This window comes from Equus caballus, chromosome 16 (genome assembly GCF_041296265.1).
Source record: "Equus caballus isolate H_3958 breed thoroughbred chromosome 16, TB-T2T, whole genome shotgun sequence".
Taxonomy (NCBI): Eukaryota; Metazoa; Chordata; class Mammalia; order Perissodactyla; family Equidae; genus Equus; species Equus caballus.
This window is the reverse complement of record NC_091699.1, coordinates 57387649-57413632: the sequence shown is the minus strand read 5'-3', so window position 1 is coordinate 57413632 and position 25984 is coordinate 57387649. Positions and strand designations below refer to the sequence as shown.

Sequence of the window (25984 nt, the reverse complement as noted above, 5' to 3'; positions counted from 1 at the left end):
ATCAGGCTAAAGGGCTTCTTGAAGGCAAGGGAAAACAGGATTGAAACCAAAAAACAACCCACCAATTGGGAAAAAATATTTGCAAATCATATATCCGACGAAGGGTTAATCACCATAATATATACAGAACTCACACAACTCAACAACAAAAATTCCAACAATACAATCAAAAAATGGGCAGGGGACATGAACAGACATTTCTCAAAAGAAGATATACAGATGGCCAATAGGCACATGAAAAGTTGCTCATCATCACTGATCATCAGGGAAATGCAAATCAAAACTACACTAAGATCTCACCTTACACCCATTAGAATGGCTAAAATAACCAAAACAAAAAGTAACAACAGATGTTGGAGAGATTGGGGAGAAAAAGGAACACTCATACTCTGCTGGTGGGAATGAAAACTGGTGCAGCCACTACGGAAAACAGTATGGAGATTTCTCAAAAAGTTAAAAATAGAAATAGCATATGACCCAGCCATCCCACTACTGGGTATCTATTCAAAGAACTTGGAATCAGCAATTCCAAAAGAACCATGCACCCCTATGTTCATTGCAGCATTATTTACAATAGCTAAGACGTTGAAGCAACCTAAGCGCCCATCAACTGATGACTGGATAAAGAAGATATGGTATATATACACAATGGAATACTACTCAGCCATAAAAAAGGATAAAATAGTCCCATTCACGACAACATGGATGGACCTGGAGGGTATTATGTTAAGTGAAATAAGCCAGATAGAGAAAGACAATCTCTGTATAACTCCACTCATATGTGGAAATTAAACACATAGACTAAGAGAACAGATTAGTGGTTACCAGGGGAAAGGGAGGGTGGCGGGTGGGTACAAAGTGTGAAGTGATGCACCTACTACACGACTAGCAATAATGCGCAACTCAGATTTCACAAGGTTGTAAACTATCATAATCTCAATAAAAAGTTTAAAAAAAAAACCACCTAGAACAGTGCCTGGGCTATAGAAAGCACAACAATTAATGTTACCTGTTATTACGTACTAGGATGTAAGCCACATGAGGGCATAAACTTCATCTATTTTACTCACTGCTGTATCCCCTGGAACAGCCCTGGTACATAATATGTGCTTAATTAATATTTGTTGAATGAATAAGGGAACTGGCCTCTGAAGCAAGACAGTTAAGAACTATGGTGAGGTATTCAGGGTCAATTGTCCTCACACGCAGAGACTGACATTATTCACTCTGGTTCCTGGTCATTGGTTACCCTGGTGACCCCGGTCTGCAAAGCATCCTGAGATTAGTCCAATTGTTCCCGTCACCTGGTTAACCAACCGAAAATGCACCTAGCAACTCCCAAATAAAATGCATTGTGATTGACTAACCCATGATTGTCTGACGTCTGTCCTGGTTCTGCTCCTCACTGCCTTGCCTGGTAAAGGGAGCGGGACTGGATTTTGCTGCCATCTTCTCTCTGCTCCTCAGCTGGCCAAGACAGGTTCTGACTGGCCGAGTCCGAGCCTCAGGCCAATGCTCACGTACAAGGAAGAAGGCTTGCCTTTGTAAGGAGCTTCAGTAGGCAAATTTCAGCTGGAAGTCATGCTGCAAAGAGGTCTCGGAGGGCTGGTGAGTCACCGACATGCAAAATCTCTTCTCCGAGCCCTGGCTGGCCAGCCCCCGCTGCCCAGGTCAGCCTGGATGCCAGCCCAGCCTATCACTGTGAGTATCCTCATTGCTTACCAGATGCCGGGGAGTTGGGATGGTGGTTGCAGAGTCCCAGAGTGAGAGACCTCAGCTGTCCTTTGTTCTGCTGCTCTCCTTTGACAGATGAGAAAACTGAGGCCTGGAGATACAAGGTGGCCTGCCCAAGGCCACAGCAGTGACTGGCAGAATTGAGACTTAGAGCCAGCACTCCCGATTCTTAGAAGATGCTCATTTCACTTGGCTCTATTGTCCTATATTGAGGGGTGGGGCCCTCAAACTGAGGGCTTAGAGACGACACCTGGAGGCCCCTCCAGCCTCACCGACCCTGTTGAACATTCCCCATATGGGAAATCTGGTTTGCCAATCCCCAGAGTGAGCAGAATTAGGGGAAGAAAATCTGCTCAGCGCCAACTCAAGGGAAAGCAGTCATTACATTTTAATGAGGTATTTTCTAGATAAAAAGAAGTAGGAGGCAAAATTAAAAGTCAATTGGGTGCAAATTAAGTGCAAAAGAGTAGCATTCATTGGATGTCACTCCTTTCATATTTTCATAAGGTGAGTAACTTCATTCCAAAAATATTTGAGTCCAGGCTTGGTTTCACCTCAGTCCTAGGAAAGAATTCTTTGGCTCAAACTAGAGAAGGGTATTCAGATAAACTCTGTGGGATTCAGATGGAACTAACATCTTGGAACACTTGCCTTGGGTTGGGGACCAGGCCAAGTACCTTCGTGTCTCATGACCTCATGCCACCCTCACAGCAACCTACAGGGCAGGTGGTGTTATTCTCATTTTACATTTGAAAACTGACGTTCGGGGTAGTTAAGGGGCAAGCAGCAGGAAGTGCAACATATGAATGGGGAGAAATTATACAGACCGAATTCAAATGCCACTCTACCATCCACCAGCTGGCGAAAGAGCCCCCTGCAGGAAGGCAGAAAGGATTGGAGTTCATTCTTATACGTTTAGGCTTTTTTCCACCCCTTAAGAACATGTCTGTCTATAAATAATATAAGAATCTGTATTTCTCTCCATTTGTGTAGGTAAGGGAGGGCGCATAAAGGGAACTGTGACTAAACTGATAAATGATCCAGAAAAACGTAGAAACTGTACAAGAACAGGAAGGACTGATTGGCACCAGCGAATACAAGCAATAACCAGGTGGAAAGTACAAGAAGGTGCTGCCTTATGATGGATTATTCACAACTCCTGGGAGGAGAGCTGGCCATCTGCACCACGTCCTCTCCTCTGTCTGCCAGAAAAGGGAGACTCTGGTTGCTCCTCCAGTTGTAACGGGACCGTAGGAGGGATAATAAACCAGATAGTCAACCAAGGTGAACTCTCTTGGGAGTAGAGTTTGGAGGACATGGGGGAGCAGGAGAGGGAAGAGGCAGGGAAAAGGTTGTGACTTTAAATTATATACCAGCCAGAATCCCCAGGGGCACTGAGGCTTGACCAGCCTACAGGTTCCCCTGTGCAAGTGGGAGTCCTTCTGACACGCCCATCTGGACATTTTATTCTCCTGCTTATAACTCTTCCGGATAAAACCCAATTCTTTAACATGGTGCCTTGGGTCCCAGGCTTTCTCTCTGACCTCCTCCCTTGCCTCCCTTCTCCCCCATTAGACATTTCCACTTCTACAGTTCTGGGAACCTGACATGCTGTCTCCCACCTCTGGGCATTTGTACACGATCTACTTCGTGAAAACAGGCCCATCTATTAAACACGTGCATGAATTAATAAGTCAAATTGGAATTGATTCAGACACAGTCTGCTGCCTCTTTTGGACTCTGCAGGTCTCAAACAGCCACTTCCAGTCCAATATAAAGGATTATTCCATCCCCAATGCCAGCTGGAGCCCAGTCATGGTGGGGCTGTATAACGAACTCATGGAGAAGACTGTGGATGGGTCATGGACGCGACTTCCAGGTTGTTGGCGCTCTCTGCAGTTACTGAAAGAGGCAGACCTTGCTAGGATTGCTAAGGCTGTCCCCAGTAAGTTCAAACCCCTGTATCAGGATTGCTTAACCTGGGCTGGAGGGGGCTCTGAATAATGCAGAACTTTTGACAAAACTTTGCCTATGTGTGTGCATTTTCCCCAAGGCGCGCTGTGTCTCAGCCCATCTCCCATATCTCTGGTGTGGCTTGCATTAGCCTGAGAGTCAGGTACAAGGCAGCCTGGACATGGTGATCCTAGACTCACATGACATTAGGCCAGAAAAGGAACTTGGAGGACACCTAGTTCAACCTGCTCATTTCACAGATGAGAAAACTGAGACCTAGAGAGCTGACATAGGGAGTTTTTGGCAGAGCCTGGACTAGAATCAGGAAGCCCTGACTCCTGGTTCCGTATTCTCTCCACCCTGTCAGCAGTCATTCCTGGTGTCTCCTTATACGTGCTCGCCCCACCACCTCCTGTGACAAGGGCAGCACGAGTGAGGAATCGAGAAGGGGCAGTGCCTTCACCCTCGTACACCCGAGGCTGGTAGCTCAGTGACGCTGCCAGTGGGCAACAGTCAGGTATCTTAGTGACCACTGAGGCCAGGAGCCAGAACCTGTTGGAGCAGGACTCATGCTCCCTCTAGTGGTCAGTTTGAGCTGAGACCCTGGTCAAGGAGAAAGGATGGAAAAGAATGGCAGAAGATGGGATATGGCATTGAAGAGACAGGAGGAGCCAGTTGGAAGACTTCTAATTTTATACACCTAACCTTTAATTAGAAATTCTGCTTTGATATTCCTGGAAAAAATGCAGGTGTGCATAAGCATTTGGATTTTGTGTATCGGAGGTTTTACCCTTGACCTCCAATTAAGGCCTCCAAACCCTTCCACTTCCCTTGGAGTTCATACTGTACAGACAAATCTCACGTAAATCTCAGACCTGTGGGAATTAGAGGAGGGGACATATTTGCTTATTTTACAGGAAGGGTTTTCACCTGCTTATGCCTTGATCTGCCAAAATCAGTGCATTTCAGATTAGCACTGGTTATTTAGTTGATAGAAACAGTCGTATTCTGATTCCACGGGCAGTTCACTCCTCACCGTCCCTCACACTGCTGATCTCTTCTCCTCCCCGGAAGCTGCTCTTCTCCTTCAGAGGATGATGGGGCCATTCCAGGAGGCGCAGATGGGAAGCTGAGGGCGGTGGGTTTTCCTGAGGACCTCCTCCGCTCAGATCCTTTCTGCCCAGGAGACCCCCTGCACCGCCCAGAGGGTCAGACTCCAGCCTGAGGTCCGTCTCACTGACTTGACTCTTCTCTCTAGTCCAAATGATTGAAGATGCCCGCCTCTTTCTACGGATCACAGATACAGAGAGACTCGGCTTTGAGTATGTCATCTTCCACAGTGACTCGGAGAAGAAGTGTGTCTGCTTGTTCCAGCCTGGGCCCCTCCTGGAGGGGCTGCCTGGGTGAGGCATGGAGGACCATCCCAGTTGGCAGCTCAAATGGGCTTTTTCTTGGTCAAAGAGCAGGAAGGGGGTGAGAAGCCAGTCGGTGGGTCCATGGCTGCCTTTCACAGGTTCTTGGTTACTGCAGCGCAGAGGAGCATAAACCTCATTTTACCAGCTTCCCGGGCAGGGTGACTCCGCCAGCCCCTCAGCCACTTACCCAAGGTGTGGCCTGTCCCTATTAGGGAGTTCTTTCACTGATCCTCAACCTCCTAAATAGCACTGGAATAAGCAGTTGACATTAAAAATGAGAAGGAAACGCTATTCTTGCTCAGTGGCTAGAATATGCCAGACCCAGTACACGGAGCTTTGGCTGTGTTAATTTAATGCTCACCAAAATTCTTAGAAGGAGATACTCTTTTTTTTCTAACTTATAGATGAAGAAACAGGTGCTCCAAGTGCTGACTCCACAGGTGCTCCATGTGACTGAGGTCATATGGCTAGAAATGTGGGATTCGGAGTTAGGTCTCTCTGCCTGCAAAGCCCATGCTGTTTTCTCTGCACCCTTCTATTTCCACCTGAGACTAACCCAGGAGGGAACACAAATTCATCAGAATTTGAGGTTAAAGCGGGCCGTGGGTGGAAGGCTCCTTCCGCCACTTTGAATAGCTCATCCCCTACTAAGCAGGTGCAACTTAATTAGACAACATTGCTTGTCTTCCCCTTCCATTGGTTTTCCTCTCTCCGCTCCACCCTGAGTAATGTAAGAATGTGGCCCTGGATGGCAGGGAACTCTTCAGCATTTCGCCTCACCAGCACCTGGCCATGCAGAGTGGGGTCCTGGGTCAGTATTGCTTCCACTTTCTCCCCTTGTCTGGCCCTGCAGGATCATCCATGGCGGTGCGCTGGGGACCATGATAGACACCACGTTTTTCGCGACGGCATACTACAGTGCCAATGCAGTCTTTACAGGGACCATGACCATCACCTTCAGGAGGTCTGTTTCCTTGCCTGGGTTCAAGTGAGGAGTAAGCTGGTGTGAGGTTATTCCATGTGTTATGATGGCAAATAAGGGCTCAGGCGGCAATCTGATTGCAAGGAGGAGATTTAACTTCTGCTTTTCTCATGGACCAATCTAAACTTTTAAGCTGTTCCTTTTTCATTCAAGGACAAGGCACCAGGCTTGAAGATGGGTTATGTGTTCGAACAAAATAAAAATATTCTACATAGGATGATGACGAACTATTTTTGGCCCCCGGTGACTTAGAGAAAATCAATCAACGTGCCCATAAATATTTAACTCAGTCCACAAATAATTATTGGGCCCCTACTGAAATGATAACTCCTTAGATTCGACTAGTGTCTTACTAAACACTTACACACACATTATTTCATTTGATCTTTACTATAACGCTGGGAGATAGGTACTATTATCTCCAATTTGACAAGTGAGGAAGCTGAGGTGAATACCCAGCTGGCAAGTGACAAAGCCAGGATGAAATGCAAGCATCGCTGCCTCATTCCAAAGTCTGCTTGCTTTGCACAACACTGCTCTGCCTTGGTGAGCTCTCAAGAACACACAGAGAAGGGCAAGACACAGCCCCTACTCTCAAAGGAGGGGAACAAGGTGTATTGGTCAGAGTTCTCTAGAGAAACAGATGTAGACACAAAATATTATATTAATATATTAATCAATGTAGCTATTATAAAGAATACTAATATATTAACATACACATAGATAGATTTATTTCAGGGACTTGACTTATGCAGTTGTGGGGACTGGCAAGTCTGAAATCTACAGGGCAGCCCATCAGGATGGAAACTTTTGGGCAGGAACCGAGGCTGCAGTCTTAAGGCAGTATTTCTTCTTCCTCAGGGAAGCCTCAGTTTTGTTCTTAAGGCCTTTCCACTGATAGATTCGGCCCACCCAGGTTATTGAAGATAATCTCCTTTACTTAAAATTAACCGAATCTACAAAATACCTCGATAGCAACTCCTTGATTAGCATTGATTGAATAACTGGGGATGATAACCCAGTCAAGCTGACATATAAAACTCACCATCACATAAGGAATACTTGTTTACAGATTAGAGCCATTCTGCCAAAGAAGAAGAAAGCCTTCCATGTGTGGATAGAGCTACTTGATATTATGCAAACTGCAACTGGGTCCTGCTCACCTCTGTGGGCAACTCAAAAACTGGTCAGCAACTGGGAGAACTGCGACCAGAAAATAGGTGCTAACGTTTATGAACTTTTAGCCAAAATGTAGCATATCTTTCCTCACTGGGAAGATGGCAGGAAAACAAGAGGAGCTTGATCTTTCCAGAGGATGGGGAAACGGTTTGTTACAATGTTGATGGAGTGGTTTGTGGCTTCTATATGATGATAAAACAAAATGCCACACAGCCTGGGCTTGCCTTGTGGCTCCTCTCTCCCAATGCCCCTGATACTCGGCGCTTGGAGTAGAATCCCAGGACCCCCTTTCTGGTAGGGACGCAGCCCCCCACCCCACAATAGAGTCTTCCACTCCTTTCTCAGAGACCAGCCCGTGAGCTGCTCTACCTCATTGCTCTCTCACAGCCCAGTCATCCTCGGCTCCGTGGTGAGGCTGGAGGCAACGGTAACTGGCACAGAAGGAAGAAAGGTATTTCTCTCTTGTGAAGCCCAAAACAGTGACGGGACCATCCTCTTTGCCGAAGCTTCTGGTAAAGCCATTAGAATTCTTTGTTCCTGCTGTTTGTGCCCATCCTTGTGACCGGGCACAGAGGGCGACTTCCCCTACTGCTGACAGGAGTGGCTGCCCTTGGAGACTCTTAAGGTTGCTCTTTCAGATTGTGCAAGTTTAGGGTGGGAGGGATGTCCTAATGAAGAGCAGCCTCTGTTAGTTATAGGATGGAGATCACCATAACATGCTCATTTACCTCTCTGGGAGGCAACTAGTCATAAAGAGGCTTATGCAGCGGAGGGGAGGGGCAGCACAGTGTGCATGGTATCTCCCCTCTTGATCCCCTACTGGCTTCTAAAATGCAAAGGTGGGCTCATTGCTTTGACAACAGTAGAGGGAATTTAGATATTTCCAGAAGCAGCTGGAAGTGCCTCCAGGCAGACAGGAAAGGACTCCCTGAGCTGGTTTTTCTGGAAGATGGGGGGCAACTCACCTGTGTGCTCTTCACCATTCCAGCCATCTTCTTCCAAATGAAGTGACACAGACGCAAGGCACTGTAAGGCACATCTCCTCCTGCCCTGGAGGGCAGGAAACCAAGCTTCCTTTGGAGCAGCTTCTCTTTCCCCTATTCATCTCCCTTCCCATGTTTACTCCAGCTCTTTCCTTCTTGGATGGTGGAAACGCCTCCAAATGTCAAAGCTTGTTGTGAATAAAGTTTTAAGATGAAGGTCATGTAGCCAAACTGATATATGTGTATTTCTTCCCGGATAGAGAGTGTCTACAATCATTGGGATGGGAAAGCATCATGTAACCTTAACATCCAACTCAGAAAAAAAAGGGCCAGATTGGGTTTGAGGACCCAACGTGTAACTCAGGGGGAGTTCGGTCATAGAAGCAAAATCACCTTCCACTGACTGCAAACAAGTCAAGGAAGCCTTGCCTGATGTTAATGACCTTGTTTTTAACTAAAGTCACACACAATGTTTTCGCCAGATATTTTTCCTTTTATTTTTTAATTCACTCCTCCAAGTTCTGCCATTAAGTAAGTACTGCTCCAAAACCGTCACTCATCTGCTGATGGGTAATGCTCCTTTCAAATGATCTTATATGGCTCTGCGTCCCCAGGAACATGAGGGGAGGATAGAGGGGATGAGGGGAATCTGGGCTCCAGGGCTGTGAGTGTGGCAGGAACAGATAGAGGAGGAAAACCTGGCAGGCACACACCGCTCTTGAAAGCCAGCCCATTTCTTCTGAGCCCAGAGCCAAGCCAACACACCTGCCGAGGGTGGGGCAGTGGGGAACAGGTTTTCACTCTAGGTCCCACCTCTGCCCACCCCCACAGTGGCCAAGAGCAGCCTCTGCAATACACCAATCCATTATTTCTCACAAGTAGGAATGCTTTAAGTCAGTCAGTCTTCCTATAAAAGGAAGTTTCAGCTTAGTTATCAACATTGCACAAAGAAAATGAGTCTTGTAGCTTAGAACAAGGGGTAGCAAAGTATTCAACAATTACCAGACAGGTTTGTAGACATATTTTTTTTTTAAAGATTTTATTTTTTTCCCTTTTTCTCCCCAAACCCCCCAGTACATAGTTGTATATTCTTCGTTGTGGGTCCTTCTAGTTGTGGCATGAGGGACACTGCCTCAGCATGGCTTGATGAGCAGTGCCATGTCCGAGCCCAGGATCCGAACCAACGAAACACTGGGCCGCCTGCAGTGGAGCGCGGGAACTTAACCACTCGGCCACGGGGCCAGCCCCAGTAGACATATTTTTTAATGTTCATGTTTTGCTTAATCTCCACTAGGGATAAAGAGCCCACTTTCTTGCCTGTCCCTTGGGTCTCAGTAGCACAGGAATGAAGCCTTCAAAAACAGCATCTTGCTCCCTAAATCGTCAGTTTCTTTCCTGACCTAAATTTCCTGGGTGAAGAATGGCTAGTGGAAAGCAATGAAGGCCGTTGTCATGAAAAGTTTGGATTTTATTCTGCAAATATCCAGGGCCACTGAAGGTGCTTGCCCGCCTTTTTCAACAGGAGTGTCAGGATCCCAGCAGTAATATTTGGCTAGAGATTAACCAGACAGGAAGAATGGGAAGTTGGGAGATCAAAAAGGTTATGGACAGAGTCCAGATGAGAGAGAGAACCGTAATCTTAACCGTCTAAAGTTGTCCAATAGAAATGTAGTGTGGGCCACACGTGTAATTTTAAATGTTCAAATAGATATATTAAAAAAGTAAAAAGAAACAAGTAAAATTAATTTACATAACATATTTCACCTAACCCAATATATCAAACATATCATTTCAACACGGCATAATATAAAAATTATTGAGATATTTTACCGTATTACCAGAAGTCTTAGAAATCCAGTGTGTGGATAACTTACAGCACATGTCAATTCCTAAATTAAATTTTCAGCGTTTAAGGGAAAATGTGGGTCTGCCAAAACAATAAAGTGTTAAAGCGAAAAATATTCCTCACTGCTTCAGTTCTTAATATAAATTAAAATTAAATAAAACTTGAAATTCTGGTCTTCAGGCACACTACCCAGATTTCAAGCGCTCAACAGTCACAGATGGCTACGGGCTCCCGCGTTGGGCAAAGCAAGTCTCTACCGTAAATACGTCCAGACGTTGCACCCAAAAGCCCAACTCTGCGTTAATACCCGGTTAAGCTCCGGGCGCCGGGAAAGCGCGGATCCTGCAGTTCCGGACGTCGTCAAGAGGTGGCACTAAGGAGAACGGCCTGACGCGCTCGGCAGGAGCGTCCAACCCCGGAAGCTAAATCCCCCCGCTCTGTCTAGTTCTTCCGGCTTTCTCCACCGGCTACTACACCGAGCCTGGTTTGCTCCGGTCCTGAAGGCTGCAGCGGGGCAGGATGGGCCGGAGAGCAGAGCCGCGGTGTCTGCGGAGCGAGTGAAGAGCGGCGAGTCGTTGCCGGGTACGGCGCCCGGAGCTGCGCACCGGCGGTGGGTGCTCAGGTCCCGACTCCCGACGGGCGCAAACGGCAGAGAGCCCCCGGCTTAGAACGCGTCGCCGGGTTACCGCCATCGCGTCGTCTTGTCCTCCAAGGTCGCCAGGGCCGGGGCTGAGCTCCCACCGACGTCACCCTGAGCCCGGTGCACTCGCAGGCCTCCTCTCCAATGATTCAGAAGTCACGCCCGGCGCTGCTGCAGCCTCAGGATGTCGGAGATAGGGTGGAAACGCTTATGGTAAACTGCGGGAAAGGAAAGGCAGGGAGGGGTTCCGGGACCGCCGGCTCGAGGAGGGAAATTCACGAGGTTGCCAAGGGTCTGCGGCTCGAATGCGCGCGGAACCAGTTGGGGACGTGGCAAGAGAGATGGAGTTTGACTAAGGGAATTGAAAAGGGTGGGAGGAGGGAGGAGAGGAGTCGCAGCCCAACCCTCGCGACAGGCAAGGTCTCGCAGCTGCACTGGATCTGGGTAGAGATGGGTGGAATTGCCAGAGCCTTGGGGAGTGTTGGGGGAATGTGCCTGCGCAGCCCTGAGCGAGGTGCGAGTGCTACGGAACGTCGCTTTGAGTTGCATGCCTAGAGTGACAGAGTTGGGAGGACACCTGGGCAGATATTTGGACTGTCTCAAGGCCGGGTAATAGTCCCATGCCTGAGAAGCGGTCGGTGCTCGAGTGAGCTGTTCCAGGACGGCAGTGCGCCCGCGGGCGGGGCGAGAGGACACCCTCTGGTTATCCACCTTCAAGTCTGCTGGGAACCCGCGTGGTCCGCGGGCGCCACGAGGCCACGCCCCTCCCGCGTCTGGATTGGTTGCTGTCATCGTGCCGCCAGGCCGCCATTGGTGGAGGCGGAGGCGGGGCTGGGTAGGTGGGTCCCGGAGGATCTTCTGGCTGTGTCGCGACTAATGACGGGCGGAGGCCGGGTGCGGCTTGGCCTGGAGCCGCAAGGGCCCGGGCGGCGGCGGCGGCTCTCCCTCCTGAAGTGCTGATTCAGGGGGATGGTGCGGGATTTTTTTTTCTTAAAAAATCTTCATTATTATTATTATTATTATTGTTGTTGTTTTGATTGAGGTTGTGATAGTTTACAACATTGTGAAATTTCAGTTGTACATTATTATTTGTCAGTCATAGGGGATTTTTTTTTTTAATCCTTAAAAAAGGCAGCGGCGGCGGCGGCTCTACGTTTACATTTTTTAAAACACGCTTACCTATTTCTCTTTCGGGGTCCTCCAGTTGTGGTCTTGAGATCTGAATTGGATTTAGGATTTAGTTTTTTAAAGCGGAGTAAGAACTGCTTGTGGAATCTGTTTGCCAACTATTTAAGTGCTCCTTACTGCCTTTGTGTTCCTGTGTTTTATTGTTTGGTTGTTTTTGCCCTCCCTCCTCAAAAAAAACCAAAAAAAACTGTATTAACTCATCTTATTTACCATGAATAACTTTGGGCTATTTAGAAAAAAATCAAACATGCCGTCAAAGGATATGCCATTTACCACTGACAATATCTTAAGATTATTCAAAATGAAAAGTGTAAATTCTGTTTATCTTTTTTAATAATTGTATTACCTGCTGTTTTTTAACTATTAGAGGTTAATCTATACTGCTGGTATATATTTAGCATCTGCTGAGTGCTAATGCACCTGGAAAATTACAAAGTTTAAAAAGTTATGGACTCCGTTTATTCAATAAATATTTATTGAGTCAGTAATATGTCCAAGCAATGTGCTGTGAAAATAAAGACATAAAGAAGATAGTTCCTGCAATGGGGGAGGGTGTGAGTGTGTGTGTTTGTGTGTGTGTGAAGGACAGCAGCCTTAAAACAAATGCCATACAACACCTGTGAGAGCACTGGGCAAGCAGCGCCAAGGAGAAAGGCTCAGAAGCTATAAAGTTGGAACTACAGGTCACTCCTACAGCCTTACTGGAGCTAAGGGCTGGAGGGAGCTGGAGATTACCCTGTCTAGGGATGGGGCATGCAGGGCCCACTAAGCTTTATCCTTTGGAATTGTGCTCAAGGGAGAGCCATGTGCAGATTTCCTGTTAGATGACGTGATTCATTCATTCTTAACTATTGAGCACCTACTGTGCACCAGCCTCCATGCTGGAGGTACCCGTGAACAGGACAGCCAGTGGCCTCTTCTGTCCTAGACCCTCAGTCATAAGGGAGCTGGGCTCAGGTGCAGTGGAAGCGCTGAGGAGGAGCACTGAACACCAGTGGGGGTTAGGGGGCTTTCCCAGAGCAGATGAGATCTAAGCGAGGCCCCTAGGGATGAACTAGACCTGGGAGGAGCTAGGGTGGAGTTTTCAGAAGTGAGAGGAAGGCAGAGTCCTTTATGGCTGCAGGGTGTGTAAAAGGGAGGAGGCTGAGAGAGCAGGCCACCTGATTCATGAAAGGCCTTGTAAGCCAGCAGATAGGACTTTATCCTGAAAGGAAGATGAAACAATTCAAAGATGTTGTTTTGTTTTTTAATTGTAATTGAGTGAGTGTTAATGACATTTATCAGATACTTTATGGTTTCTAATCCATTTATCACTACTTGCACTTTTAGTCCATTGTTTATTTATTTTTTAAATTGATAACTTCAAATTGTACAAAATATTGTCTCTCATTGAAGGGTTTTGCATCTGGAAGCAATGTGGTCAGATTTGCAGTTTTAAAAGATGACTCTGGCCACCGGGTAGAAAATAGATTAGAAAGATCAAAGAGATAACATGACGTGTGGGTGAAGAGATGGTGGCAGTCACCAAGGCAAGACATGAAGGGGCTCTGAGCTAGGATGGACAGAAGCAGGTGAGTTTGAGAGCTGTTTAGGAGGTAGAATAAGGATGGTGCCCAGGTTTCTGGCTGGAGTAGCTGGTTAGATAAATGGCAGGGCATTCACTGGGACAGGGCACCCTGGAGGAGGAGCAGATTTGGGCGAGGGAGAGAGAAGAGTTCTGGTTTGGAAATGTTGTCTGAGGTGCCTGTGGGACATCTGAGTAGGTGGATATGTGGGTCTGATGCTCTGGAGAGAGGTTGCCAGTATGAATAGAAGGGTGGAAATTGAAGCCGTGGGAGTGGGTGAAGGGGTATGGGAGCATTGTTCAGGAAAGAAGAACCTCTCCATGTAAAGGAGGAGAGGCCAGAGAAGTGAGAGGAAGACCAGGACAGTGTCAATCCCTGAAGCCAGAGGAAGAGAGCCTTTCAAGAAGGAGCCAGTAATAGTCAACAGTGGCATGCTGCTGAGCAGCCTGAGAAGTGCCCTGATTTTCACTTCAGACTAAGGCATATGGTGAAAAGAACATCGATTTTGAGTCCTAGCCAATGACTTCAAATGCTGCAACTTAGGATACATTTGTAACCTCTGTGAGCTCCAGTTTTATCTGTAAAATGGGTTTAAATATCTAGCTCTTGAGAGTGTTGGGAGATTTTGAGGTGGTATATATAGATGCCTCACCCAGTGCTGCTCTGGGAGCACAGAGGTGGGTGGGTTGGTATGGTTGAGGCTGGAGACCACCAAGGAGGCCACTAGGATGGATCGGTGGGGGTCAGGCTCTGGGAAGACTGGGGGTCATCAGGAGGACTTGGTCATGAAGCAGTAAGTAGAGTGAGGAGTCTTATGTGTCTCCTAAATTTCCCACTGGAATATCTCAGTGTGGATTGGAGAAGAGGCAAATGTGCGGAGAACTGTTGACCGAGTTTCCATTTGGGGGTTTGGGTTTGAGATGCCTGTGGACCATTTGAGGGGAGATGGAGGAGGCGTGGGGATAGCAGAGTCTGGAGAGAGGCCGGACTGGGTTGGAGTGTGGGCGTTGCCTGCATGTGTATGTGAAGTAGAGTGCAGTGTGGGTGTGGTGAGGGTGCCCTGAGAGGCTGCAGCTGTAGGAGATAAGAGCAACAGCAACATCTGCAGGCTGAACCAAGGAAAAGGACAGAGAAAGCAAAAACAGAGGAGAGGCGGTCAGCAGAGCACCAGCGCACCAGCAAATGCACCAGAGAGACCAAGAAAGAGAAGGCCAAGGACAAGAAAGGGTCCTGGGATGCGGCAGGTCCTTGGTGAGACACAGGGCAGCTTTAGTGGAGGAGCTTTAGCTGGAGAGTAGGCCGTGGTGGCCCGAGGGGTGACCAGAGAAGAGGGAGTGGCGATGACGTGGCATCAGGCTGGGAAGATGGAGGGCTTTTAAGCTTGTTTCCAGGCAGAGGAGAAGATGCTAATGGAAGGGAGAGGCTGAGTGTGCACAGAAGAAGGGCTCATTGGTGCCATACAGTCTAGGATGAGGCCAAGAAACACAAAACTCATGGGAATATGGGTCAACAAAAGGGGCAGGCTGTCTCTCCTTGGGGGCCTGTTGAAGCATACACATTTAGCTGGGTTGTACTTGTTGTCTTATCAATTCTACCACCCTTTGATACTTCACAAGCTATTTGAACGTGGTTATATGCTCCAGTATTTATTATCTGAATTTATTTAGTCCTTTCCCCAACAGTCTTTTAAGTAATTCCAGCTATAATTTGAGACTTGCCTGTTTGGTGGAATGTGGAATGATCTCTCTTCTCTATGAAACAAATACCACAGATTACAGACCTTTTAGTTCTGGCTGTAAGCACTTACGTGAGGTGTGTAACAGACCACTTCATGTTCATGTTAGCAGTGTTTTAGGACAACAGTATGCCATTTATTAAAAAATAGCACAAATGCCATCTGACGAGGAGAGAAGATCTTCTCAGATGGAGTTTGCCAAGTGTCTCCTTTGGAGAAGAGGGCTTTTCCTGGTTGAGTTTTTTAAAGCGCCTTTTCACAACCATTTGTGATTGAGTCTGGATTCTGGGGCGTGTGTTGCAGGGAGCACATTCGGTCTTTGAGAGAGTCCTGCCCTTCTGGGTGGTGCCTCTAGACTAGCCAGTGTGTGTGCCTGTCCTAGCTTAAAGGAGGGCTGGCAAACCCAGGAGAGGCTGCTGGTCTGCCGCACCGTGTGCGCTCTGCTTATGTCTCAGCACGATAGGTGGGTATAAGAGAAGGAGAAAGTAAGGAAATCATAGGTTTTAGAGGAAGTGGCACTTGTTTCACATTGCATCTGAGCTTACAGTTTCACTTCCTTTGTCTTGTTTCTGTAAATATCTACAGGTCCTACAACCAAGGGAGCCTAGAAACCAGCGGTTCAGAGTTAAAACACTATGTTTAGTTGATTTCGCTTTTATGAAGATGAGGAGATAGCCAATAACTTTTATTATCAGGACAAATAGGGAAGTATAGTCAGTGGCATGATTTACAGATGGAAATGGACATGTTGCTCAGTAAGAGCAAAGTTACTATCAATGCTAAGACCAGAGAGCTGCTTCTTGCAGTGTACTATGTTCTCAATAACATTCCAGCACTGTTAATTGCTGGCTACACTTTTCACTTCTCCAAAGTACAAAGATAATACAGGGCACCACCAGGTGAGTTTCTAAGAGATCCTTACAAAGGTGAGCATCGCTCTGGCAAAGCCACCAACACAGTGTTCTGTTGTCCTGCAGTTGCATCCAGTGATCAAAGCTTTCCTGTGTGGCTCCGTCAGTGGGACCTGCTCCACTCTCCTTTTCCAACCTCTGGATCTCCTCAAAACACGCCTGCAGACTCTACAGCCCTCCCCCCATGGGTAAGGCCTGCTGCCCCCCAATTTAGTGAGGAGCTGGTTTCAACAACTTCTCCCAGACACAGGAGCATCTTTACTGTGTTGTCAACTTACATTTTCTTGGATGCTCAAAGAAAATACAAACCGTGTCCGACTTTCATGTGTTTTTGTGTATATTCTTTTTTGTGAATATTTTTTGTATTTGACAATTCTTGTTAATTAAATGGGGTCCTTCCATGAGCAGCTTCCTGGGATCTGCCTTGGTGACATTTGCATTTTATTGTGCTAGCCTGTAATGTCGTAACTGTGCTGCCTGGTACGAGTAGTGAGTGGTCCTTGACATAATGTTAAGTATTGAGTGTCTCTTTTGTGCCCCCATATTGGCTCAGCACTGTGGGAAGTATACAAAATATATATATAACAGGAGGTTAGCTCATTGCTTATGCTGTGAATGGACAGATAAACATGTATATGCCAAATCATGAACACTTAGGAAAGCCAAGGTTCCAAGATGCATTGTGGAGATTCTTAAGTGTTCTAGAAAAGAGCCCATGCAAAGAAATTTTTGAGTGTGGAGTTCTCTTGTGAGGATGTGGTCTAAGTGATTTTTTCTTCCCTGCCTCCATTTTGTCTCCCTCAGATCCAGACGCGTTGGGATGTTGGCTCTGCTCCTGAAGGTGGTTCGCACAGAGAGTCTTTTGGGCCTTTGGAAAGGGATGTCCCCTGTAAGCTGCCTTGGGTCTTCTCTTGTTCCTTCTCCTTTGATAACTGGCCATTTCTCATCTATCTCGCGTATCCTCTCTGTTAAGGATCCAAGAGAGTTGGCAGTGGTGGGAGGAGCTGCGTGGTCTTCCTGTCTCTCTCACCGTCACTAACTTCTCTCTGAGGGCTCGGGGAAACAGTACGTCTGGACGCCCTGGGTACGACCTCTTAGTGCAGCACAGTCTCTAGAGCAGACGCAGCTGGCGCCCCCGCCTGTCAGCCTGTCCTTGCCCTTACCCATCAGTGCAAGCAGGCTGAGACCACCACACCTGCTCTTTGTCTGAACCCTTTTTGTGGCCTTAGGAACTCACTTTGCTGGAATAACCAGGGAATTAACGCCCACCCCACCCTTGCCGCAGCCCTTGGCCAATGAGAAATGAGAGTTGATGTTTAAAACCTCACTCCCCTCCTCAGGTGGAGGGATAACTCTGAGGCGTGTCCTCCACTGATTCCCAGAGGTCCCCAAAGGGATTAACTTGACCATGGCAGTAACTGGTTAGATTACACACCCTTTACTGACTGCCTCCTCTCTTGTTTCTCTTCCCTATTCTCCTATTAATGTTCCCTCTACACCTTAAATCAACAACATGCATGCAAATCCTGGGTCTTCTTTTGGGAAAACCCAGCTAAGACAGTAGTTACAGTGTTCGTCTTTTTTTGTTTTTCCTGCGGGGGAGAAAGATTGTCACTGAGCTAACATCTGTGCCAGTCTTCCTCCACTTTGTATGTGGGATGCCACCACAGCATGGCTTGATGAGCAGTGTGTAGGTCTGCGTCCAGGATCCAAACCTGTGAACCCCAGGCCACTAAACTGGAGCGCTTGAACTTAACCACTACACCACCGGGCCAGCCCCAGTGTCAGTCTTTGATTTCTTTCCTTCCTCCAACTTTTTCTGCAGTCCATTGTGAGGTGTGTCCCTGGCGTTGGAATCTACTTTGGCACTCTCTACTCTTTGAAGCAGTACTTCCTGCGAGGCCATCCCCCCACTGCCCTGGAGTCGGTCATACTGGGGGTGGGCTCTCGCTCAGTTGCAGGGGTCTGCATGTCACCCATCACTGTGATCAAGACACGTTACGAGGTGAGTTTGACTGCTTTAGGCCCTCAGGGTGGGTAAACAGAGGCACTGGGCCCTTGAGTCAAGTGACCACTGGTGTCAACTCCTGATTTATAACCTAACGTATATTTGGATGTGGTCAGAGAACTCATTTGTGTAGGCAGGCCAAGCCACATGTCAACCAGAGCTTGCAGTGCCCTGGTAATGCCACATACCCTGAAGTTTGCTTGGTTCATTGCTCAAACCCAGGGCCACTGTGCCAGTCACTGGTTCTATGCTTCCTTTGCAGAGTGGGAGGTACGGCTATGAGAGCATCTATGCAGCCCTGAGGAGCATCTATCGCAACGAGGGACACCGGGGCCTCTTCAGTGGCCTGACAGCAACACTCCTTCGTGACGCACCCTTTTCTGGAATCTACCTGATGTTTTACAACCAGACCAAAAACATCATGCTCCATGGTATGGATAAAGGAAGGTGTGGTGGGGAAGAGATATCCCTAAGACATCACCTCCTCACCACTTTCTTTTGATATGAGACTATTTGTTGTTCTTAGCAGCGCCAGATTCTTAGCAGAGTTAAGGAGCTGAGTCATATCAGCTTTATGTCAGGCATGGGGCTGGGTGCTGGGATGCAACGGTTGACATGACAGACGTGGTCCCTGGCCTTTCGAGTTGATAGCCTGTTGAGGCAGAGTACTGATAGTACTGTAATTCTTGAGTGGGGAGGGGGTGGAATAAAGCACGTTTTGCATAGGTCTTGCAACCATACTTCCCCAATTTGCCTGATCTTAAGATTGCTGGGTCCCACCCAAGGACTCCTCAATCAGATGCTTTAGGGTAAGACCTAGGAGTCTGTATTTTTGAGGAAGCACTTGAAGGTATTCTTATCAGACGAGTTTGGGAAACTGCAATGGGTTAGGAGCTGGAAGAAAAATATTATTTTCACCTCCCTTGCTGTGTTCCCAGTTAATGTGGTTTTGAGCCCTTCATTTGGCTGAAGAGAAAGGTGCCAAACCTCAGGCATTCTGGCAGGCCCACTACCTGTAAGATCATGTTGGGCAAGACATGGGCAGAGTCAGTGGGCAGTAAACATCCACCCAGGCAGAGCCAGGTATTGATAGAAACACATCCTGTAAAATGAATCTTTGTTCAATAAGGTTCCTATGGATAATTTGAGCAAAGAATTGCAACCAAGGTCATTTAATTGGGGAAGCTAGAATGCCACCATCAGGTGATCAGTGATGACCAGCTGCAATTGGGGTGTTTTGGGAGATTTGCTGCTTCTCCCTAGGCACCAGGAGATATGACGCTGTAGATCACAGCCTTATTTTGCAGTAGAAAATTAAGGCACTATCAGAGCTTGGATGCACCTTTTTAACTGCTCAATCCGTCTTAAAATTTTTTTTATTTGGTATTTAGAAATCATTTTAAACTTACAAAAAAGCCACGAGAATAGTACAAATAACTCCATAGCCCTTATTATTCTCTTTTTATATGTATAATTGCTTTTTCCAAACCATTTAAAAGTAAGTTACAGGGGCCGGCCCAGTGGCGCAGCGGTTAAGTTCTCATGTTCCCCTTCGAGGGCTGGGGGTTCGCTGGTTGGGATCCCAGGTGTGGACATGCACTGCTTGTCAAGCCATGCTGTGGTAGGCATCCCACATATAAACTAGAGGAAGTTGGGCATGGATGTTAGCTCAGGGCCAGTCTTCCTCAGCAAAAAGAGGAGGATTGGCGGCAGATGTTAGCTCAGGGCTAATCTTCCTCAAAAAAAAAAAAATTTTTAATTAAAATTTAAAAAAAGTGAGTTGCAGACATGATGCCGCTTTCTCGTGAAATACCTCAGTGTGTATTTCCTGAGAACAAAACCATTCTCATATAACCATCCTACCAAATTCAGGAAATTTAACATAGTTATAATTCTTTAATCTATAGTCTGATCTATAAGTCTTAATTTCACCAATTGTCCCAATAATATATTTTGTAGCAATTTTTATTTTTTATTTTTAAGAGTATAGGCCAGTTACATAACTTCAGCATGGGTTTATCTGATGTTTCCACGTGACTAGATTCAGTTATACATTTTTAGCAAGAGGACCACATATGTGATGTTGTGTCCCCAGTGCCTTATGTCAGGAAACTCATGGCATCAGTTTGGCCCATTGTGGGGAATATTAACTTTTTATCACTTGCATAAGATAGTGTGTCCACTGAAAACTCACTTATTTTTTCTTTTGTAATTTGTAAGTATCTCTGTGGGGAAAGACTTTGAATCTATATAAATCTATATAAAACATCCTGTTCCTTTCATCCATATATTTTAGCATCAGTCAATGATTCTTGCCTGAATCAATTATTATTATGATGGTTGTAAAAAGGTGAATTTTTAACTTCATTATTCCATCCACAATTAGTTACACCTTTACATTTTTAATTCTTAACCTCATTGGAATCCAACCCCTTCTGGCTTTTGGTAAGAATTAGTGGGCAACTTGGCCTTGATATTTATCTGATGAATGTGAGATTTGTTTATAACTGAATGTTGCCTTTGTCCTATTTCAGACCAGTTGGATGTGGCCTTTCTTCCCGTGGTAAATTTCAGCTGTGGGATATTTGCTGGTATTCTGGCCTCACTGGTAACTCAACCTGCAGATGTTATCAAAACTCATATGCAACTCTCCCCAGTGAAATTTCGGTGGATTGGCCAGGCAGTGACACTCATATTCAAAGTAAGGATATAGAAAAAATACTGGTTCTAATTGTGGTTAAGGCCCTCTCTCTCTAGAGCAGTAGCTCTCATCCTTTACACATTAGAATCACCTGGGGAACTTTGAAAAATCCCCATTCCCAGGTTACAACCTGGGCTGATTATATCAGAAGCTCTTGGGGAGTGAAATGCTGACATCAGTATTTTAAGTTTCTCAGTGATTCCAATGTGTTGCCAAGGTTGAGAATCACTGCTAAAAACCTATGGGTTTTTTTGGGGGGGGGGGGCATACATTAGGACAACCTGTGCCATTTGTCAAACATGCGGATTGCTGGGCTCCACCTCAGACCTACTGAATCAGGTGATCTGGGAGGACTAGCAATCTCATCTAGGACCTAGGAAGAAATACAGTCAGGAAAAACCCACAAACACATTGTTTGTTTCTAGGCGCTTGCTCTAATACAAATGGACAAATGGTATTATTGAAGACAAAAAGTACAGTAGATGTAAAGTGTACTAAAGTGCTATTTAAAAGCCACTGAGTTGGCCCTTTGGAAACGAGTTCTTTTATCACACATCAAATATCCTTGTTCAAGGTAAATTTGTCACTTACATCTTTAGATTTTTCTGTACTTCTCAATTTTTCTGTGTAGCAGGGGAAACACAAGAGCATATGCATCGAGTATCTGTCTCACCCTGGATCTATGCGGACATTTGTGAATCTGATCAGATTCCTCACACTGCTTAGGTTGCCTGCTTTCTTATTCTCTACACCTAAAATCATAAAGTTTGAAAATATATTCTCAGTATATATGAAAATGGCAGGAATGATAACAATAGGAATGAAGAAATCAATCCAGATTATGAGGGAGGAGTAAGAGGCGTTTTGTCTTTGATTGTGATGTAGGGCCACCAAGAACATACAGTGAGTTACAAAAAGATGCCCCTCCAGGCAGGCAAATTGCCAAAAGGGCACCTTGTCCTTCAGCCTGGAGCCTGGGCCCAGGGCTTGGCAAGCAGACCTTGGTCTGTATTTCAGCTGCCACCTGGGGCTGGGTACTTCCATGCATTGTACAAGCTGTACAACTGCACACAGCAACCCTGCAAAAAGATTTTCAGCTAAGAGATAAATTCCCCAGGATAGAGCAAGCCTAAAAAGATAGAGCTTAGTGACTATGCAAAAATATATAGTTTTTAAGTTCATTGTCTCCTTGGACCCTAGCTTCGGCATTATTTATAAAAGTCTAAAAAACTAAGACTTAAAAATAGGGTAACACAGAGAAAGTCTCCTACTCTTGTGCCAGGTGTATAACTGCATTGTTACTTTGCTTCCAGAGTTTTGACGTTCGTTTTCCTCCTAGGACTATGGGCTGCGTGGCTTCTTCCAAGGAGGTGTCCCCCGGGCCCTCCGCAGAACTCTGATGGCAGCCATGGCGTGGACAGTCTACGAAGAGATGATGGCCAAGATGGGCCTGAAGTCCTGACTGAGAGGGGACTGCAAAAAGATGGGATCTGTTGCCCTGCCTGCTTTCTGCCATGGGCTGCCTCCTCTCACCATCCTGGAGTAAGATGAAGTCCTCTCTGGAAAGCTAGGCAGATACGTCACCTTCGGCTACCCAACTCAAGTAGAGAATAGATGGGCCTGACTCAAGCCCTCGGAATCTCCCCAAAGAGGAGTCACTGATACACGCAGCCCTTTGGGGAGTCAGGAGAAGGCTTTGCGTACCCTGCAAGCCTACTTGAAAAGGCATTTCCGGAGAGAGCTCTGCCAGGTGGCTCCACCTCAGCCACCCGTCTACACCATGGTGCCTCTTTGGATGTGTTCTTGGGCAAGGCATCACAAAGCCAGAAAGGCAGTGTGCCTCGCGCTGTGGCCGAGGAGCTCCAGCAGGGGAGGTGGGGTCTTCAGAGAGAGGAGTCACTGTCACCAGGCTGAAGTCTGCGTCTGAGGGGATGTTAGGATGAGGAAGAAAAGGTTCCTAATCACCTTCCCAGAGACTCTGGAGAAGAGGGGACAGTGGCTTCCTAGCCTCTTAAGTGTCCAAATTAAACTTTTTCATCTTGGCTCCTGTACTGTTTCAACTCTAAGTTGTTCTGGCATTTTTGTGCAGCTGAAGTTCAGATAAATAAAATGAAGCACTTTATCACTGAAGACTTTGGCATACCTAGCGTCATCACTCTGTCCTGAAATAATAAAATAGTCTTAAGTTGGCTGGTTCTTGACCTATGTGGATTCTAAAACCTAAAAATTTTTTAAACAGCTTTATTTTATATATCATACAATTCACCAATTTCAAATATATGATTCAGTGATTTTCAGAAACTTTACACAGTGGTACAACCGTCACTCTAAATCAGTTTAGAACACATTCATCCCCAAGCAGGTCTCTTATTCACAATTAATCCTTGTTCTGAGCCCCAGCCAGCCACTGATCTGCTTTCTGACTCTATAGATTGGCCTTTTCTGTACATTTCATATAAATGGAATCATAAAATATGTAGTCTCTTGTTCTGGTTTCTTTGGCATAAAGTTTTTGAGGTTCATCCATGATGTGGCATGTTCAACACTTTGCCCTTTTTATTTTATGGTTGAATAATATTCCATTGTATGCCTATACTATATTTTATTTACCCATTCATCAATTGAGGAATATTTGAATTGTTTTCACTTTTTAAAATTATTTTTTAAAATTCTTATTTTTTTTTTTTTGAGGAAGATTAGCCCTGAGCTAACTGCTACCAATCCTTCTCTTTTTGCTGAGGAAGACTGGCCCTGAGCTCACATCCATGCCCATCTTCCTCTGCTTTCTATGTGGGCCGCCCACCACAGCATGGTGTGGCAAGCAGTGCCACGTCCACACCCGGGATCTGAACCGGCGAACCCCAGGCCGCCGAAGTGGAACATGCACACTTAACCACTGCACCACTGGGCCGGCCCGTATTATTATTTTTGAATAATGCCACTATGAACCTTCACAAGTGTTTTGGGGACATATATTTTCATTTCTTTTGCATATATGTCTAGAGTGGAGTTCCTGGATCACGGGGTGACTATGTTTAACCACTCAAGAAACTACCAGACTATTTTCCAAAGTGGCTGCACCATTTACATTCCCACCAGCAGGATATGAGGGTTCCGATTTGCCCACATCTTCCTCAACACTTGTTATTGTCTGTTTTATTTATTATAGGCATTCTTATAGGCATTCTAGTGGGAACCCAAGTTTTTCTATCAATTTTCATACTTAGGAGAGGGCTGTTAGTTCATCCAAACAGCAGAAGGGGCAAGTCTGGCCTCCTGGTTAAGAACATGGGCTGTGACCCAGGGGGCCCAGGTTGAAAGCCTGGCTCTCTCCACTTCCTCAGACACTTTTGAAACTGGGCTTGGGAAATGAGGTTAGTAACATTTCCTCCCTCCTGGGGGTGGGTGGTAGGGTTAAATGAGCAAATGTTTCTGGCACATTTTCTTGGTGTCCTAGGGCTGCCACAGCAAACTCCCACACGCTGGGTGGCTTCTGACAACAGAAGTTTATTCTCTCACTGTTCTGGAGCCTACAAGTCTGAAATGAAGGTGTCGGCAGGGCCACGCTCTCTTGGAAGTCTCTACGGGAAGATGTTCCCTGTCTCTTCCAGCTTCTGGTGCTTGCTGGCGATTCTTGGCAGTCATCACTCCAGTCTCTGCTTCTGCCTTCACAATGCCTTCTCCCCCGTGTGTCTGTCTCTCTATGTCCAAATTTTTGTCTTCTGTTAAGGACACAGTCATTGGTTTAGGGCCCATCTTACTCCAGAATGACCTCGTCTTAACATGATTACATCTGCAAAGATCTCTGTTTCCAAATAAGGTCCCATTCATAGCAACTGGGGGTTAGGAATCCAACATACCTTTTTGGGGGACACAAGTCAACCTATAACATACATATTAAGTTTAATGATTTATAAGTTTGAGTTAAGTTTATACTTTAGGTTTTAGGTTAAAATGCCCTATTCAAGATGATATGGGGAGGAGTATGGGAGAAGACAAAGGATCCTAATCTCATAGTGACACCTAAGCCACTGGTGCTTGGTGACCTGTGCGTGAGGCCTTGTGCTGGAAAAGCAGGAAAGTGCTGAGCACTGGGAATGGTGCTGGGCCAGGAATGAGGGAAGGCAGTTTACACAGACAATGGATGGAGTGGCTGCATCCTAAGAACTTAGACTCTGAGGCAGGGTGTCAGGTCCTTTCCCACGACCTCTTCAGTCTCCTTTGACCCTCATTTTGGGCAGTGGGAGCCTAGCGCTGGTGAGGGCCCTGCAAGGGGGCAGAGATGAGGCCCAGAAGCATAGGCTTCATCCCAATGCAGATCTGCTCACCTTATACTTGGCTGGTGAATTTAGGCCACTTAGAGACCCCTTCTGTGCTCCTCATTTGTTGTTCTGGGGGCAAATAATCACAAGATTTGGAGAAATAGCTAATTTTCTCTAAACATGGGGTAAAATTGAAATTTGCCTTTGTGAATCCTGACTGCAGAGGCTAGTGACCCCGGGGTCTGCATATGCCAGGTCCCCAGGCCCTGTTTCTTCCTCTCCTGCGGTCTCCCACGAGTATTATTACAGTTCAGAAGGAAGTGGCTAGTGAGCTGCAGCTGGCTTTGGGAACATTGCCCAGTGTCCTTTTTTTTGATTGATTTGTTTTGGCTGCCTCAGACTTAAAGCAAATTATTCAGAGGCTGGGCTTTGTGGGAGGAAACAGTCATCTGGGGACTAGAGATAAGGCTCAGGAAAGCAGGAACCAAAGGAGGACAGAAGCAAAGCTTTGAAGCTGCTATCACAGTCAATTTCCAAAAATATATCATGAAGCTTTTCAAACAATCACGAGAGTACAGCAAATGGTGCACTGGCCCTTCATTCACATCCTCCAGGTGGAACAATTATCAGGATTTTGTCACTCTTGCTTGTCTTTCCTCTCCCCCGCCCCTCCTTTTTTCTTTCCTTGACGAAGCTTTTGAAAGCAGATCCCAGACATCACACCATTTCACCCTTCTAGACTTCAATATGCATCTCCAAAAATTATGGACATTTCTCTTACATAACTACAGTGTTATCCCACCAGAAAAAAGTTAAATTTTTTGCATATCATCCAATACGGAGCCCATAGTCACATTTACCTGATTGTCTCAAAAAAGATTT

At 46.3% G+C, this 25984-nt stretch overlaps 2 protein-coding genes across 5 annotated transcripts; both read left to right on the top strand.

Moving 5' to 3' along the window:
• Positions 1-1330: 1330 nt before the first annotated feature.
• LOC102147639 (acyl-coenzyme A thioesterase THEM4) lies at positions 1331-8467 on the top strand. Of its 2 annotated transcripts, none has more exons than XM_014731778.3 (6): positions 1331-1701; positions 3481-3679; positions 4946-5090; positions 5956-6066; positions 7651-7714; positions 8252-8467. In XM_014731778.3, exons 1-6 carry the CDS (start codon positions 1582-1584, stop codon positions 8267-8269), a joined length of 657 nt encoding a protein of 218 aa, XP_014587264.2. In that variant the 5' UTR covers positions 1331-1581; the 3' UTR covers positions 8270-8467. The 2 variants fall into 2 exon arrangements, with proteins under 2 accessions (XP_014587264.2, XP_005601105.3); XM_005601048.4 differs by having other exon boundaries at positions 1343-1701; positions 7651-7775.
• A 1997-nt stretch (positions 8468-10464) lies between these two features.
• Positions 10465-22970, top strand: SLC25A38 (solute carrier family 25 member 38). Of its 3 annotated transcripts, none has more exons than XM_001501962.5 (7): positions 10465-10945; positions 16198-16319; positions 16936-17020; positions 17957-18136; positions 18402-18570; positions 20674-20840; positions 22180-22970. In XM_001501962.5, exons 1-7 carry the CDS (start codon positions 10877-10879, stop codon positions 22300-22302), a joined length of 915 nt encoding a protein of 304 aa, XP_001502012.1. In that variant the 5' UTR covers positions 10465-10876; the 3' UTR covers positions 22303-22970. The 3 variants fall into 3 exon arrangements, with proteins under 3 accessions (XP_001502012.1, XP_023476475.1, XP_023476474.1); XM_023620706.2 differs by lacking the exon at positions 10465-10945 and adding an exon at positions 14548-14736; XM_023620707.2 differs by lacking the exon at positions 20674-20840 and having other exon boundaries at positions 10517-10945.
• Positions 22971-25984: the final 3014 nt, after the last annotated feature.